Source organism: Acomys minous (genome assembly GCF_964271855.1).
Source record: "Acomys minous genome assembly, chromosome: 5".
Lineage (NCBI taxonomy): Eukaryota > Metazoa > Chordata > Mammalia > Rodentia > Muridae > Acomys > Acomys minous.
In genome coordinates, this window is record NC_140494.1 from 78569636 (window position 1) to 78586804 (window position 17169).

Here is a 17169-nt window from a genome sequence, read left to right on the forward strand (position 1 = left end):
AGGGGGAGACAATAGCATTAACCTTAGCTCATAAAGGCTAAAACAGAAATAGATGAGGTCCAGGGTGGCTGGACAGTGTCACAGAGATATCAGTGGGTACTGTAACAGCCAGGTGCCTTGGGTGATCAGAGGCTTTGTGTCCAAGGCTAGGCAGCCAGCAGGATGTATTTAGGAGTATGGGTGTTCCTGGAAGTTTGCATGGAGGATGTAGACTTCGGTCCTGTGGGGTCACCCGGCCCTCCAGGGGGAATTCTTAGGACTACAGAGCCTCCTCTGGGGGAGCTTAGGTTGAGAGTGGCTCTGGTGATAACTGGAGTATTAGGTTTTTATTTGCTTGTTTGTTTGTTTTAAAAGAACCCTTCTTCTAACACTGGGAAGCTGTGTTTAGTGATGTGTCAGTGACTCTATAAATCACAAGAGAATCTTAACTTTCTATTAGAAAAAATTTTTGTACTTACATAAAAGTAGATATGATCTTCACCCAGCTTAACTGTCACTACGAGTCTGTCTCATCTCTCACTTTATTTGTTGAAGTATTTTAAGGGAATTTTCTGAACTCATGCATTTTCACCCCTGAATGAGTCAGCATCTATCTAAATACAAATGTGTACATTTGATCCCGGGTCCTTGCACTTGTGAGACAAGCACGTTGCTGATGGAACTGTCCCCAGCCCCATCAGCCTAATGTGCGGAAGGACGATGGGACTTCTGTGAGGCTAGCACTGTGTAAACGTCACAGAGTGAATAAATGAGCAGGGCATGGGATGCTCTGTGCTATAAGCCACACTGTTCTCCTACTGCACCCACGCAGTGTCCCTAGTGATGGTATTGTAGCATCAAACATGCTTGGCCCAAAGGAGAACATGCTACATCTTCTAAAACAAGAACAGCCCATCTCACGCGTGTAGTTTCCAGACGGTTGTAAGAAAGCAGCTACGGGCCACTCCTTCCTGTCTTAGTAGCCATCAGCCTCAGTTGCAGCCTGACTTCGATCCTGAACTTGGCAAAAATGTCCAAGGCTACAGAGACTGAGTGATGCATCGAGTCTCTGATGCCTGCTTTCTACAAGTACAGTGGAAAGGATGGGAGCAGCTGTCACCTCTCCAAAACTGAGTGCCTCGCCTTCATGGACACAGAGCCGGTCGCCTTCTCAAAGATCCTGGAGCTCTGGACCACTTGGGGGAGAAGCTGGACCTCAACAGTGATGGGCAGCTAGATTCCCAAGAGGTTCCCAGTCTTATTGGTGGCTTAGCTATAGCGTGCCACGAGTCCTACCCTCCAGCCTTCCCGGAATCGTGTCTAACTGTCTCCTTTGCCTTCCAGCCACCAAGGCATCAGCTCCTCCACCATCCGCACCTGCACTGAGCCCACCACACCCACCACCACGTGCAGCCCACACCTGCTAGCAGAAATAAAATATTGTTATTTTTTAAAAAATCAAAAAAAAAGCAGCTATGTAAGATGCTTTACAATCATCCAAGTTACACTGTATTTACTTAATACACTTTTGAGTAAGTATAAACATAGCCATGAGGAAGTGTATGTCAGAGCATGTGCATGTATGTGGCTTCCCTCCACAAGCCCAAAAGAACCAACCAAATGGAGAATGGTTGTTCTAACCCTTGTGTCAAGGAGGGGTGGGTTCGACAGAGCCGGGGCTTCAGCACCCCTGCGAGGCCAGTGACCCCATCTGGGAGGCTGGGAGAAGGTGTCAGGATTTCCTTGAGTGCTCTTCAGTAGATGGAAGGGACTTTATATCTGAAGAACTCAATATTACTAATAAGATGTAGACTCCGTGGGGCTTTTGAAGGTGAGGCTTAGGCTTGACGGAAGATAGGACGAAAGGTCAAGGGCAGATCCAGCTGGACGACTACAGGGATGAGAAAGGCCAACGCACCCTAAACTGTCCTTGGTGACCTAAACTTTGGTCACTGGGAGACACGGGATCACCCTGAGCTCCTGTGCAGGGATAAGAGCGAGACTATTGGCTGGGGATGGGCTGCTGGGCCTAGGACACGAGAATGGAAGGAATAGAATTGGGTAACACAAAGGCTGAGGAAAAAGTGGCCCCCGAGCAGCACTGGCGCCCAGCAAGCCAGCTGTCAGGGGCTCAGGTACGAGGGAGGCTCCGTGCCTTCAGCGTTCTCCACAAAGGCTTCTCAAGAGCACGGGAGAGAGGACAGCTGATTTGTGTTTTCTAGAGCTGTAAGATGAAAAGGGTGAGAAGGAAGATCTGGGCAGTGTCCTGAGGTTCTCAGGGATGGATTTGAGGAATTCTTGGTGACATGGGACAACTTAAATGGAGTCGCACTATGCAAACAGACAAACAAACAAAACAACAACAACAACAACAACAACTACCAACTTGGACTTCAGGCACTGCTCTGAAAACAGTGAGAGGCTCATTGGGATTTAGTACCTAATAGTTAAATGGACATCACAAGATTTCTTAAGCGTTCAGCTTAACTGATCCCAGTGGTGTCCTTTATTTTCACTCAACAGCTGAAAAGTCTTTGTACATTTTCTAGCTCTCCTAATACATAGTATGTATTATAAATCAGAGTTATTTTTGGACTCACTAAGTGCCTGAAGCAGAGGGTGCCCTGAGAGGCCAATCTGAGTGCCATGAGCACTCGCAGCAGCAAACCACCTTCAGAACACAGGAACCTGGCCCAAGTGGCGCTCACCTCTAGCTTCTGGTTCAAGCTGCTCAGCTCAAAGGGTATGTCTTCTTTGCTGGGGGCTTCCTTTCGGTGAATTTGGTTTTGTTTCATCTGGTGTAACCTCAGCTTCTCAAAGTTATTGGTTAGTTTAGAAAACTGCAAACGAAAGGAGACAGGCACAGTTACTTCCAGTTGGCCTGCACGATATGCCTTTGCCACACAGATCTTCGGAAGGTAAGACACGATTAGAAAAAGCAGTAAGACTTACGCGTCCCAGTTAGTGAGGATGGAGCCTGTTATTAAAAACTTGGCTACCGAGGCTGAACACGGTTCTTCTTCTGTGCGTGTAAATCTGGGCCTTCGTTAACTGTGCAGCGAGCCGCTGACTCACTTGATGTTCTGCTCAGTTTTGTTTTAATTGTATGTAGGCAGCAAAGCTAACAGTTAAAAAACTACAACATTTCCTTAGTTTTACTGGATGCCATCTTGTGTTGGCAATTTTACTCTCAACGCAATTGACAGCTCATACTTTCATGTATGTCTGCTACGACGTTTTGTAGCATCTGAAGAGACTCCCGAGTGTCTGTTTATTGTCTGTACTGATTTGTTTTGTGTTGAAAAAAGTAAGGGAGTCGCTGAGTTGCTGCTGCAGACTCTAGGTTCTTCTCCCCTGCTTGTCCTAGCGCATCCTTTAGCACTTAGCAGCCCTGGGTAATTGCTGGAGAGCTACTCTCTTCTACGGAGGAGAGACGTCCCAGCTGCACATCTGCTCCAACGCTCCAGTTTTCAACTTTCCTGTGTAATCGTATCTGAAGGGAATTCCTTGAACAACTCATTGAGCTGGGTTCTGTTTTTATGTCTCTGACCCTCTTTAATTGGCGTGGTTAGACCATTTTTTGTTTAATACAGTTATGGATAGGCTCAACTTAAGTTTGGCTTCTTGTGTTTTGTTTGCTGGTCTCCTCTAGCTTGAGGTTTGGTTTTACTGCCTTCTGTTCCCGTGGGTCACAGAGATATTTTTAAGGCTCATAGTGGAGCCTTAAGAATAGAGTCTTGGATGTGTCTCTTCACATCCCTTTCAGCTGTTCCTCCAAGCCTCAGATTATATGCACACATCTTTCTGTACTCTGTTCTCTGTCTGTCTGCACCATTACTATGTCTGGGATGTATGAAGAAGCCAAAGCAAATCCCAGTGAGCTCCCCTGTATCGGTTCTCAAGACCCCGAAGCCGTCTGTCTCTTCTTCCTACTTTCTACCACGTTCATGTACTGGCCTACGACGTCCAGGGCTTTGGACAGTGCTTAGGAGGGCAGAGAAACACATAGCTTCTCCACCTCTCCTGACATATCCACCTGGCTGTCATTCAGATTTGTAGGGGGAAAAAAAGGCAAGATCAATTGCCATAGGTTTAGGTGCTTCTGGTCTCGGCTCAGAAAACTGTATGAAATTTCACAATACAAGCTTCCATCGACTGGCATATGCCTGAGTTGCAGGCAGAATGTAGACTGCTAATTTGAAACATTTCCCAATGTTTCCTATCCTATTCTTAATAGTTGAATCCCCGTCGACTCTGCCTGCATCCAATTTTACCCATTTTTAGGCAGAATTCTGTCTGTGGTAGAGAGTTGATGGCCAAACTCTGCCAAGACAGGGTAAGCAAGTCCTCAACAGTTCCTGCCTCACAAATACGTCTGTCAGATATATTGGGCCAGAAGGCTGAAGAAGATGCTCCAACATTATAGAGAGTGTTGGGTGACTGTTCAGGTACCAAACTGTCTCTGCCATCTTCTCATTGGGAAGCTGCTAACCTGCACTTCTTGTTTTCTCAGGTAATTAATTTTATTCCTTCTCAAGTCTCAGATGGAGTTGAAGACCAGATAGTTTAGTTTTACAATTAAGATTAGTTGTTTTGGGGTTAAGATTTTTTTAGGCCTAGATAGGTGTTCTAAGTTGATAATGATGAGATATGATAGATACCGATTCATATTCAGAATTTTAGATGCACCAGGATAGGAAAGACGTTTTCTTCAAAGTTGCCAAATACAAATAGCCAAAATACTATGAATGTAACATTTATATAATTCCTAATTGTTTTATGGTTCTTTTTGCTGTAGGTAGTTTTTTGTATATATGTATAATAATATAAATGTATATGTAAAATATTTAATTAAGAAATAAAAAATTAAAAACAAAACAAAAAAACAAAAATAGTTGAATCCCCTTTCTAGAAAAGGTACTTAGGGAGGAGCATTGAGTACTCCAAGCTCCTTAACTAGGATATTACATATGCAATTTTTGTTTTCCAAGAAAAGTTGGTGGTAGGAGTTCACCATCAAATCCCCTACTGACTCTATCCTAGGCTAAAGACCCAGCAGCTGCTGGGCCTACCTTTTTGATTCCCGCCCTGTGAGTCATCTGTGGTTGGAGACAAGGAGGGCCTAATGGGGGGCTGAAGTGACAGGTGACAAAGACATCGGCGTTTGCAAAGGCGTCGCCATTTATGAACAGCCCGACAGGCGCAAGATCAACCTGGTACTTTCAGCTGCTTTATAGTAGCAAACATCCAAATTTTGGAAGAAAGCCTATCCTTATTAGGAAATAACCACAGAGGAGAATTTTGGGTTTTGTTGTTCTCATAAGTAATAATTAAAAGAAACCGCCTTTGGGGAAACAAAGTTATCTGTCTAGTACCCTGTCTCGGTGAAGGCAGGGCAGATGGTATCCAAGCTGGCAGTCTATGAAGAGGGACAAATCAGGGCACAGAAAATAATGGAAGTCAGAGATAAATGTGCAATTAAGACTCAAGAGCATTTGCTTCTATGTAAAATAATTCTTTAAAAAATTAACACAATCTTATAGGTTAAAAGACGCATCAAAATGTTATATTTAACAGACTCTCTTACTTGAGCTTTTAGAGTTTGTAGCTGCCCTTCATAGTTCTGAGTCATTACGAAGTTACATTTTTCTAGACTGTCCAACTTCTGTCGAAGTAACCCCACCTGCATTAAGAACAAACTTTAAATTAGCATTTTTTTGGAATTTTACCTTAAAACAAACAAACAAACAAACAAAAAACCAACCAGAAAATGTGCAAAAAAGAAGTGCAATTCAAGAAAAACTGCACCATTGAGCCAAGAGTAAATATTTGTCCTATAGTTCTTTGTTGTTTTTGTTTTGTTTTGTTTTCGAGACAAGATTTCTCTGTGTAGCCTTGGCTGTCCTGGACTTGCTTTATAGCCGAGGCTGACCTCGAACTCACAGCAATCCACCTGCCTCTGCCTCCAGAGAGCTGGGATTAAAGGTGTGCGCCACCACTGCCTGGCTCGGTCCTATAGTTCTTAAATGGCACTAATAACTGAATTCAAAGAAGCCCAATGTTGCTGCCCTGCCCCCTGCCTATGAATTAGGACAGTACGGAAATGTGTCTGACGAGAGACCCCTGGAGCTGTCGAATTTTAAATTAAGATTTAGAATTTCCTCTGTATTATTGGCTTGGGAGGCTGTGCCATCACAACTCACAGGAAACGTCTGTTAACGTAACACAAAGGTCCCTTCCTTTTCACTCCAGTAGCTCTATGGATAATAGTTGCATTTTGTAAGAACTAATGTATTAATGGGAAAATTAATGGGGAAACATGTTTATTAACATGTTTAAGAACACGTTTAGACTATTCTCTTTAAATGTAGACAAGGCACCTGCTTACATATCTGTTTGTGTCATTGCAGGTCCTTGCACATGCCAGGACCAGTGGACCTGCCTTTCCTGCAAAGGGAAACCAGAACCAACAGCCACATCCACCTGCAAAACACCAACAGCCTCAGCTTTGCCGAAATCAAGTTTCATCCAGAAGGCAACAGAGCTGGAAAACAGCCGATGAAAATGTCTGTGATAACGTGCGATTCCTGACTGGAGAGCTTTCCCTTCTATGCCTATCCCAGTAGAGTCCAGACATGTAAGTCTGTGTGTGCTCTTCCTTGAACCCCAAGGCTTGGGTACCACCACCTTCTCCTGTGGGCACCAGCCCAGCAGTGAGCAGCCATGGAATAGAAGGAAGCCTTCCTAAGCAGGCACTGCACGCACACACACACACACACACACACACACACACACACACACACACACACACACAGACATGCACACACACACATCCATGCTCACACACTCGTACACTTTTACCATTGTACTCTACTTTGGCAATTTACTCGTCACATGCTTTTTCACAAGATGTTTTCTAGCAGATGGGAAGAAGCAAACAGTCCTAAGCTTTGTTGAACAAAGGCAGTTTGGGTCATTATATCAGCTAGCAGTCAAAAACATTTTTACCTTTGTTTCTGAACAGTATCACATGTATCTTTAAAAAAAAGATTTACTTATTTATTATGTATACAGTACTATGCCCGCATGTGTGCCTACACACCAGAAGAGGGCACCAGATCTCATTACAGATGGTTGTGAGCCATCATGTGGTTGCTGGGAATTGAACTCAGGACGTTCAGAAGAAGAGACAGGACTCTTAATCTCTGAGCCATCTCTCCAGCCCTACACATGTATCGTAAATGTCTGTTTACATTTATTGGCAGCACTGATGTGCTGAGTCTGTCACCATCAGGAAACACCTGCTTTGGTTTAGGCTCTGCACCTGTCTGATAGCAGCATACATTTAACACCGTATTTGCTGACCGAAGTGTAAGTGACAAATGCGTTTGGAACATGAACACTTCACTGACACGTGTGCTCAGCAGTACCTCCTGGCCTTTCTGGTCCAAGCAAGTCTGGGCATTGGCCAACTCTTGATCCCGAAGGTCCAGCCGTGTCTCTAAAGCCCGCATCTTTCTCTCCCAGTCCAGCTTCTTGTTGCTTACCATGATGTCGATTTGTTCCATCAGTTCCTGAAGCTCAGCTTCACAAGGGGAAGCTCTGGTAAATATAGAAAAGGGAGAGAGTTTCGGAAGAGTAAGATGGAGCGGGAGAGGGGTCCTGCACTTTGAGGTGCAGCTCCGCCACATCCTCAGATGGTCAGTAGTTTCAGTAGGAGGACGCCTCAAGGCCACTGGCTAATTGCTTTAATAAAAAAAGAGATAATTTTAGACCTGGCAGCATTTGTCTCAGGGTTTCTATTGCTGTGATGAAACATCATGACTGAAAAACAGGTTAGGGAGGAAAGGCTTCATTCAGCTTACATTTCTACACTGCTGTGCATCACTGAAGGAAGTCAGGACAAGAACTAAAGCAGGGCAGGAACCTGGAGGCAGAGGCCGATGCAGAGGCCATGGAGGGAGGGGTGCTGGTTACTGGCTTGCTCCCCATGGCTTGCTCAGCCTGCTTTCTTATATAAGCCAGGACTAAGGAGTAGAATAGCTGGGTCTTGAGGCAGCCTTATTGCCAGTTTTCTGAGAAAGCACCAGATTGATTTCCAAAGTGGTTGTACATGTTTGCACTCCCACCAGCAACCCACATCTTCACCAGCATGTGCTGTCACTTGAGTTTCAACTCCTTGGAATATACCCGAATGATGCTCCACCACACAACAAGGACATCTGCTCAACTATGAGCATAGCAGCCTTATTCGTAATAGCCAGAATCTGGAAATAACCTAGATGTCTCTCAGTCAAAGAGCGGATTAAGAAACTGTGGTATATTTACACTATGGAATACTACTCAGCTATTAAAAATAAGGAAATCTTGAAATTTGCAGGCAAATAGATGGAATTAGAAATGATGATCCTGACTGAGTTAACCCAGACTCAGAAAGATATACATGGTATATACTCACTTATAATTGGATACTAGTCCAACATGATGTCCTCTGAGCATCTTCACTCAATGGGGGATCACGACAGATGCTGGGATTTGCTATTGGGACTCTAGGTGATAGTGGTATGGGAAAATGGGGAGACAGAAGGACCCAGAGGGTCCAGGAACCCTACAAGAAGACCATCAAGGCTAGCAGATCTGGATCCAGGGGTCCTGCACAAACTGCTGTACCAACCAAGGACAATGCATGCAGATCTAGCCAGTGGACAGTGCATTCTCCGTGGTTGTGCAGAGAGTGGGGACTAACTCTGATATGAATACTGGTGCCCCCTATTTGACCACTTCCCCTTGGTGGGGGGGGGAGCTGGTGGCACTCAGAGGAAGGGTAAGCAGGCTACCAGGATGAGACCTGATAGGCTGTGATCATATGGTGGGGAAGGAGGTCCCCTCTGTCACAGACCTAAGGGAGGGGAATAGGGTGAAAGAGGGAGGAAGGGGGGAATGGAAAGATACAAGTGAGGGGATAACAATCGGATATAATCTGAATACATTATTAAAAAAAAAAAGAAGCTAGGACCACCAGCCCAGGGACAGCACCACCCATAATGGGCTGCCCCCCCATCTATCACAAATTAAGAAAATGCCTTACAACAGGATCTCATGGCGCCACTTTCTCAATTGAGGCTCTCTCCTTTTGAATGACTGGTTGTATTAATTAAGCTGACATAAGACTAGCCAGAACAGTGCATATATACTCCTTTGAAAACTATCTTGTCATCCACCTCTAATCCCAGAACCCAGGAAGTACAGTTAAGTCCCAGGCACCCAGCCGGGACTCTATAGTGAGTTCCAGACACTTATCTCAAAAACAAACAAACAAACAAACAAACAAAAAAACCAAACCAAACCAACCAAACAACAACAAACAAAACCCAGCAACAACAACAAAACTCCAAAAAACCACAAAAACAAAACAAAACAAAACGGAAACAAAACCACCTCTAACACACAAACACCATCTTTTTTGAATATGCTAATCCTACGGCATATAGTAATTCTGAAAAAATTCTGAGCACTTAAGGATCCAACAAGTGAAAATAGGCACACACAGATGACCGTCATAACTGACAGGCACACTGGGACACCAGTCAAGCCCAGGGACTCACGGCTCATCTGTAGAAGGGTCAGACAGAGGTCACAGTTTCCCTCCTGTGGAGTTGTGTGTACTAGGCAGTGAAACTAGGTCCTTTGGCCTACAATATATGGCACTGACCACAATAACTGAAGTCCTGTGTTTCCAGAATCATCCAGACCATTTGAGCAATGTCATCCAGACCATTTGAGCAATGTCATCTCTCTTGTTTCTCCAGAAGACTTGACATTAGAGAGCGGTAACTACAAAGTACCATAAGAAACCTCTTACGGTAGTCCTGGGCTAAAGCTTTTCAACTTTTATTTGAAACTTAAACCCAAGAAATGCAAGTATCTCAATTCTTCTGTAGAGAGCACGGCTAAGCTCTAGCTGGAATCACGCTGCTGCGAAGAATAGAGCCATGACCTTACAGTTTCACATTTTTCATAACTACTTGTATTAGTCGCTAGTGTAAACAAGATTTATTTTTTCTGTCAATGTAGGCTCTGAGAAAAAAGAGCTGCTGATTTCAACAGACGTTTTGTTCTGGAAAGTAGAAAAGTCAGTTCTATAGACAATTGCTACTGAGGAGTGAGGCTACCACTGTTAGCACCCGATGGTGTGGTTCGCAGGCCGTTGGCTCTGTTTCACAGAGCGGAGGTGCAGGTGAGAGGGTCAGCAACCCCTGGCGGGGTCACATATCAGATAGCCTGCATGTCAGCTATTTATATTACAACTCATAACTAGCAAATTACAGCTATGAAGTAGTTACAAAATAATTTTGTGGTTGAGGGTCGCCACAACATGAGGGAGGTCGAGAGCCTGAGAAGTCGAGTGAGGCCAGGGACTGGCTCGTTTGCACGTAAAGCAGAAAGGTACGAACATGTGCATTTTGCTGAGAAAAGAAGTGCAAGTTTAAGACTGCAGTTCCAGTAAACTTTAAAAGAGTGGTGGCTGGAGAGATGGCTTAGAGGTTAAGAGCACTGACTGCTCATCCAGAGGTCCTGAGTTCAATTCCCAGCAACCACATGCTGGCTCATCACCATCTATAATGTGATCTAATGCCCTTTTCTGTCATGCATGCAAGCACTGTATACATAATAAATAAATAAATCTTAAAAATATTTAAAAATTTTTTTTAAATGACAAGAGTGGTGACGTCGCCCCTTCAGATAGCACAGCAGGGGTGTTTATAGCCTCATTTCTTCCTTCGGTCACACCCCAGCTACGCTACACTAAGGATTTTTCTTTACTCCCTCTTATGGATCCTTTCAACCCCCTCCCCCAAATAGGTATTATTGTATCTCCATTTTAGAAGAGTTGACCAAGGAACCAAAAAGAGACGAGAAAGTCACCAGATTTAGACTTGGAGCCATGAGCTTTGGGGACTGGGTGGGCTGTGTCTGCTTAAGGCATGCAAACCCAGTGTTTACCTTAGGGTTTATCTGTGGAAACAATTCATGAGAGAAGGTTCCGGGGTCAGCCTAGAGCCTTCTGCATGAATGTGAGAGGTCAGAAGGGAGAGGACAAGCAGGCCTGCATGGTGATGGAGTAGTGTGGAATTAAGCATCTGGAGAAGGAGAGGGAAGGGAAAAGGAAGCTGATGACATCAGCGGTGGAGGGAGCAGCAGCAGGCAGCTGTGGGCGGGTGCAGCGTGGATGACGTTGTGGTTACAGTGACGGCATGGGCTGAAGCCAGCTTCTCAGCTGTGCTGTCTGAGCTTTGACATTGCATCACGTGTGTGTGTGTGTGTGTGTGTGTGTGTATTCTAGATATTAACCTCTTGTCAGATAAGTAATTTGCAAATACACTTGCATGTTGTGTTGGCTGTCATCTCTGGTCTATTGGCTGTCTCTTCTGTCAGTTGTCACTCATGCTCTGTTGATTGCTTCATTTGCTAGGAAGAATCTTTTTAGTTTTATGGAATCTCCATCAGTTATATTTGGTTTTGCTTTCTGTGTTGTGTTCATGGTTCTATAAAAAATATCACTGCCAAGGTCAAGGACCCCATATTTTTCCTATGTCTCTTTCTAGTAGTTTTCAAGTTTCAGGTCTTGCATTTCAGAATTAATTCATTTTCAGTTGCTGTTTGTTTTTGGTGAGGTGTAGATTCTTTTATGTGCATCAGCTTCCCTGGCAGTCTACGGAAAGGATTATTCCTTCCCTGTGTTTCTAGCAACTTGTAAGATCTCAAATGGCTGTAAATTTATGGGGTCATTTCTGGCCTTTGTTCCACATCGCTGGTCTGCATGTTGGTCTTTGCTGATGCCACGGATGACTGAATGCTACTGTGTCCTGAGATATGATGACTTGGGTTGTTCTTTCTGCTCAAGACTGCTTTGCCTATCTGAGGTCTCACCACAGCAAGAACAGCTATTATCAAAGGACAAAGAGCAAATGGTAAGACGCCGGAAGAGGAGCCTTTATGCAGCATTGGTGGGCATGTCCATTAATGTCGCCATTGTGGAAGTTTCTAGAAACAGAGTAGAACTCCTGTATGATACAGGGATCTCACTGAAGGTTTTATACCAGAGGTGAATTAAATTTACATATTGAGAAAGCACCCACAACTCAAATTTATTGCTACTTACAAGAGCCACGGCACACACAGACCCAAACCAAATGGCTACTAGCAGATGGCAAAGAGAATGTGGCACAAAGAATGTGGAATACTATTCATCCATGAAAACTACACAGTCCTGCCATCTGTGACAGCATGGTGGGAGCTGGGGGACATTTATGAAGTGAAGTAAGCCCTCCCAGCCAGCCAGACACCCAGCATCTACTCATGTAGACTTGGAGCAGCTGTTCTCATGCATGTTGACTGCATGGGCATTACCAGGCTGGACAGAGGGAGAGAAGACGAGAGACACGGACTGTTGACAGGAGTATGTTCTGGTGCCCCATGGCACAGCACACTGAATACGATCAATGGCAAACACTACACATCTTAAAGTGTTTAGGACAGACTAGCCAATGCATTTGTCAGTAAGAAATGACAGACATGACAAGCAATGCTGATCACCCACTTTGCTCACCCTAGCTTGTGTGTACACGACTCAGTCCCTCACACTGTGCCTGAGTCTATAAAAATGCCACTTAAATAATAAATAAAAATGGTGTTCATAGAAGACACATCGAGGCATCTGGCTGTGTCCAGGGCCATGCAGCAGTCGCTGGATTCTCCTCTCAGAGAGCTTTGAAACAGACTTCTGTTTGGGTTTCTTTGTGTTGTTACTTGTTTGACTGTGTCTCAGTCTCTTGCTCAGGCTGCCCCAGAACTCAGGATATAGCTCAGGATGGCCTCAAAATGTTGGCAACCTTTTTGCCTCAGCCTCTGGAATCCCAGGACTACAGGCTTGAGCTACAATGTTGATTTTTCATGTTCTGGTTCATAAAAGACAGCCCGACAGCATCAGGCCAACAGCTTTGCTGGCCGACTGACATTATCTAAACATGGCAGCTTTGGAAGTATAGAAAGCACATCAATAGTACCTACCGCAGGGCTGAGCTGGGGGTGGGTATTGAGGCATGCTACCAAACAGTGGTCTGGAGCTTCAGAGAGCAAAAAGACAGCTCCTCATATAAATAAGGAGGCCATCTAGGAGGAAGGAGACAGGGCGAGACAAGAGAGAGGGTGTTTCCTTAAGAGACATGGAATCAACTGCAAGTAAGTCTTCAAGCATGGTAAGAAATCTGAGGAGGCCTTACCTTTGTCAAAATCTGCCTGCCTCCTCAGGTTTTTTGAGACAGGGTTTCTCTATGTAGCCTTGGATATCTAAAGAGCTCACTCTGTAGCCTACGCTGGCCTTGAATTACAGAAATCCATTTGCTAGATCTGGGCTGGATGGGGAGGCCTGGTGGCCCTCAGAGGAAGGATAGCAGGCTACCAAGAAGAGACTTGATACCCTATGAGCATATACAGGGGGAGGAGGTCCCCCTCAGGAACAGTCATAGGGGAGGAGAGTAAGGGAAAAATGGAAGGGAGGGAGGAATAGGAGGATACAAGGGATGGGATAACAATTGAGATGTAATATGAATAAATTAATAAAATATATTAAAAAAAGAAATTACAGAAATCCACCCGCCTCTGCTTCCCAAGTGCTGGGATAAAAGGCGTGCACCACCACTGCCCGGCTTATCAAAATCTCTTAATAAAACCCATCCTGAAATAATGTACATACTCATTTGCCTGAGCTAACCAGCTACTGCACGTAACCAGACCTTTCCAAAGTCACATCAGATACTGCAGCCCAGGAGACACAGAGGTAGGCAAGGGGCTTTGGCGGTGACCCAGAACTTTCCCAGCAGATCTCTGTGAGCTCACAGTGGTCAATGTGGCTCCCCTTCAAAAGGCCAATGGAAGTGCTGTTCTTTACCATCCTACAGGCCACCGCTTCATGGCTTCCTTACTGAAAACTAATTACTGAAGCATGGACACGCCTTGCCTCAGGCACTTTGCTTGCCTTCCAATAAATTATTTACCATTGCCCGTGGTGTTTGCTGAGTTAGCAGGAGTCAATGCTTATTTCCACTGCCTGAGTGTGATGGAGGCTCATACTACGTCAGTCTTCTCTTCACTTGTGAGAAGCTTAATGGATTTGGAAGTGCTATAAACCACCTTGTTCTACAGAGGGGTGCAGGAAGGCACAAGTAACGACCTGTTCTAAGCTTCTGGCCTGATGATGAAAGGGAACCCTTAACAGAGATGAAAAATACTCTATCTCTGCATCCCCATTGACACAAAAACATAAAATAGCATTTTTCTTATGAAAGTGGATCATAGCCTCTGTGATGACTTTTCACATTGCGAGCAACTTTTAAGTGTACAGACATGGAGGTGAGCAGACAGACAGGGAGGTGAGCAGACAGACAGGGAGGTGAACAGACAGACAGGGAGGTGAACAGACAGACAGGGAGGTGAGCAGACAGACAGGGAGGTGAGCAGACAGACAGGGAGGTGGGCAGACAGACAGGGAGGTGGGCAGACAGACAGGGAGGTGAGCAGACACACAGGGAGGTGGGCAGACAGACAGGGAGGTGAGCAGACAGACAGGGAGGTGAGCAGATAGACAGGGAGGTGAGCAGACAGACAGGGAGGTGAGCAGACAGACAGGGAGGTGAGCAGACAGACAGGGAGGTGGGCAGACAGACAGGGAGGTGGGCAGACAGACAGGGAGGTGGGCAGACAGACAGGGAGGTGAGCAGACACACAGGGAGGTGGGCAGACAGACAGGGAGGTGGGCAGACAGACAGGGAGGTGGGCAGACAGACAGGGAGGTGAGCAGACAGACAGGGAGGTGGGCAGACACACAGGGAGGTGAGCAGACACACAGGGAGGTGAGCAGACAGACAGGGAGGTGAGCAGACAGACAGGGAGGTGAGCAGACAGACAGGGAGGTGAGCAGACAGACAGGGAGGTGAGCAGACAGACAGGGAGGTGAGCAGACAGACAGGGAGGTGAGCAGACACACAGGGAGGTGGGCAGACACACAGGGAGGTGAGCAGACAGGAAGTGAGCAGACAGGGAGGTGAGCAGACAGTAGGTGTAAGTTGGAAGGTGCTGGCCTCTTCTCTAAGGGAAATCATAGCTATAAAAGACCACAAGGACTTCCCTGTCCTCACAAAGTGTTCCAAGTAAGCTTTGAGGAAACTGATAGAATGTTTGGTCTCATATGCAGTACATGCTCTGTGTAAGGCAGTCTCCAGACAATCTCCTCCATCCCTCAGGAGACACAGGTCGACGTGACGGGATGGCAATGGCAGTGCGTTGAGGACAGGCTTCCTGCCTTTCCTATCTGACACCAGGGCCAGATGTTCACCAGGCCTCAGCAGAATGGGCCATTAAGCAATGGTATGACCTATTTTCTAATACTAGATTTTTAAAGAAATAAAAACTTTTATGAGATAGTCGGCTTTCTGAATGTTGGCAATTTCCCATGAACCTTAAAAAAAAAAGATTTATTTATTATTTATACAGTATTCTGCCTACATGTTAGAAGAGGGCACCAGATCTCATTATAGATGGCCATGAGCCACACCATGTGGTTGCTGGGAATTGAACTCAGGACCTTTGGAAGAACAGACACTGCTCTTAACCTCTGAGCCATCTCTCCAGGCCCCCTCTTTTTTTTTTTTTGACTAGCTTGTGCTGACTTTTAGAAGTTTCTTCAGCCACAAGCCCTGAACTCCAAGCATCCATGTCCAGTCTTGTCCACAACTGGCAATTCCACGAGATACTGAGGGAATCTTAAAACATCACCTTTCCAAACAGACTACCTGGCCCCTGTTGCTCAAACCCACTCCCGTCCTATTCTCATCTGTATCTTTATGTGACACAATTGCCAGGAGAGCAAACCTGACTCATGAGCACAACTGGTACTATTGGTACTTTTCTGAGCTCTCAGAATTTATCCCAGCGATAAAACCCGACCAAGGTACCATCACCCCATCTGCAGTTGCCAGCTGCTTTTGTCAGGGCATGGCTGGACTGAATCTCCTGCAGGTTGAGAAGTGGGGTTCCTTGCATGCTGAAGCAGAGAGGTGGGACCTTTAAGGTCTGGCCTTGAGGGAGACAATTTGGCACTCGTGGCACTATGCTTGGAAGAGGTTTAGTTATTGCAGGAATCTGCTTAGGTCTTGTGGGGCTGAGTCTTGAGAAGCCTGGCCCCTGCGTCTTCCCGGCTTCTCTGTCTTCTGCATCTGATGCCAGCAACAGAAACAGCCAGGTAAGGCTGCCTGCTCTCGGGCTTTCAGCCTCCAAAACTGAGCTAAATATATCTCTGTTATGTATAAACTATCCAGCTTTGGGCATGTTGTTATAGCAACAGAAAGGGACAATAACCTCTCCAATATCCATCCTTTCATTCTTACATATTACAGAGTTTTTTTTTATGGTATTCGGAATGATGGTTCCTTAGCGCGTGGTCCCATTAACACTATGAGGTGGAGTCCTCAGTGTCATCGCTGCTCAAAGTAGTATCTCATTCAATTTTGCCACTCTAAGGGAAGGTGTATAGATCCCCTGAGACTGGCTTGAAATGAGGTCTGGACATTTCTGGGTCACTGATCAAGAGCACCACTCACGTCTCACATTCTACCTTGAGTCTCTTTTTCTTTGCAGGACCAGGATTTGAACCCAGAGCTTTCAACTGCTGGGCGAGTGCTCTACCACTGAGCCACACCCAGAGCTCACCTAGTTTTCTGAGCTGTGTGGATGCCAACCTTGTAGATAATCTGATCATCTGTCCTTTATGAGTTGGTGGTTTTGTTGACTAACCAGTGTTTTCCTATTCTTGCACCACATTAAGGAGCATGTAACTTGAATATGCAAAGTAGGACATAAGACGTTTGTGTTTTTCATTTACCATGTTGTTGAGAAGGGTTGGAAGGCATTTACATGGACAGAGCTCGCTGGATCGATTCTGTTTCCAATTCATTGTCATTTGTACACACTGTTGTCACTCCTCATACAATGGTTTAGGAAGAGGAGCCCAAGGCAGTTACACTGCGTGTTTTGGGGGGAACAACAGCAAACGCTCCTGTTAACCTCAGTGCATAGCCTTGCTAAGCAATGTTAGAAGGTGAAAACAGCGTCTCAGGTGTAACCTCAGAAGAC

The 17169-nt window shown here is 45.4% G+C and overlaps 1 protein-coding gene across 4 annotated transcripts in view; it reads right to left on the reverse strand.

Moving 5' to 3' along the window:
* Positions 1–17169, reverse strand: part of DEUP1 (deuterosome assembly protein 1) — a 62159-nt gene that overhangs the window by 40397 nt on the left and 4593 nt on the right. For all 4 annotated transcript variants that reach the window (XM_084781541.1, XM_084781539.1, XM_084781540.1 and 1 more), the window contains exons 3-5: positions 7410–7581; positions 5567–5662; positions 2688–2819 (exon numbers count right to left, since the gene is read on the reverse strand). In XM_084781541.1, the coding sequence (XP_084637667.1) occupies positions 2688–2819; positions 5567–5662; positions 7410–7581 (400 nt within the window). The remainder of the gene's footprint in view (positions 1–2687; positions 2820–5566; positions 5663–7409; positions 7582–17169) is intronic.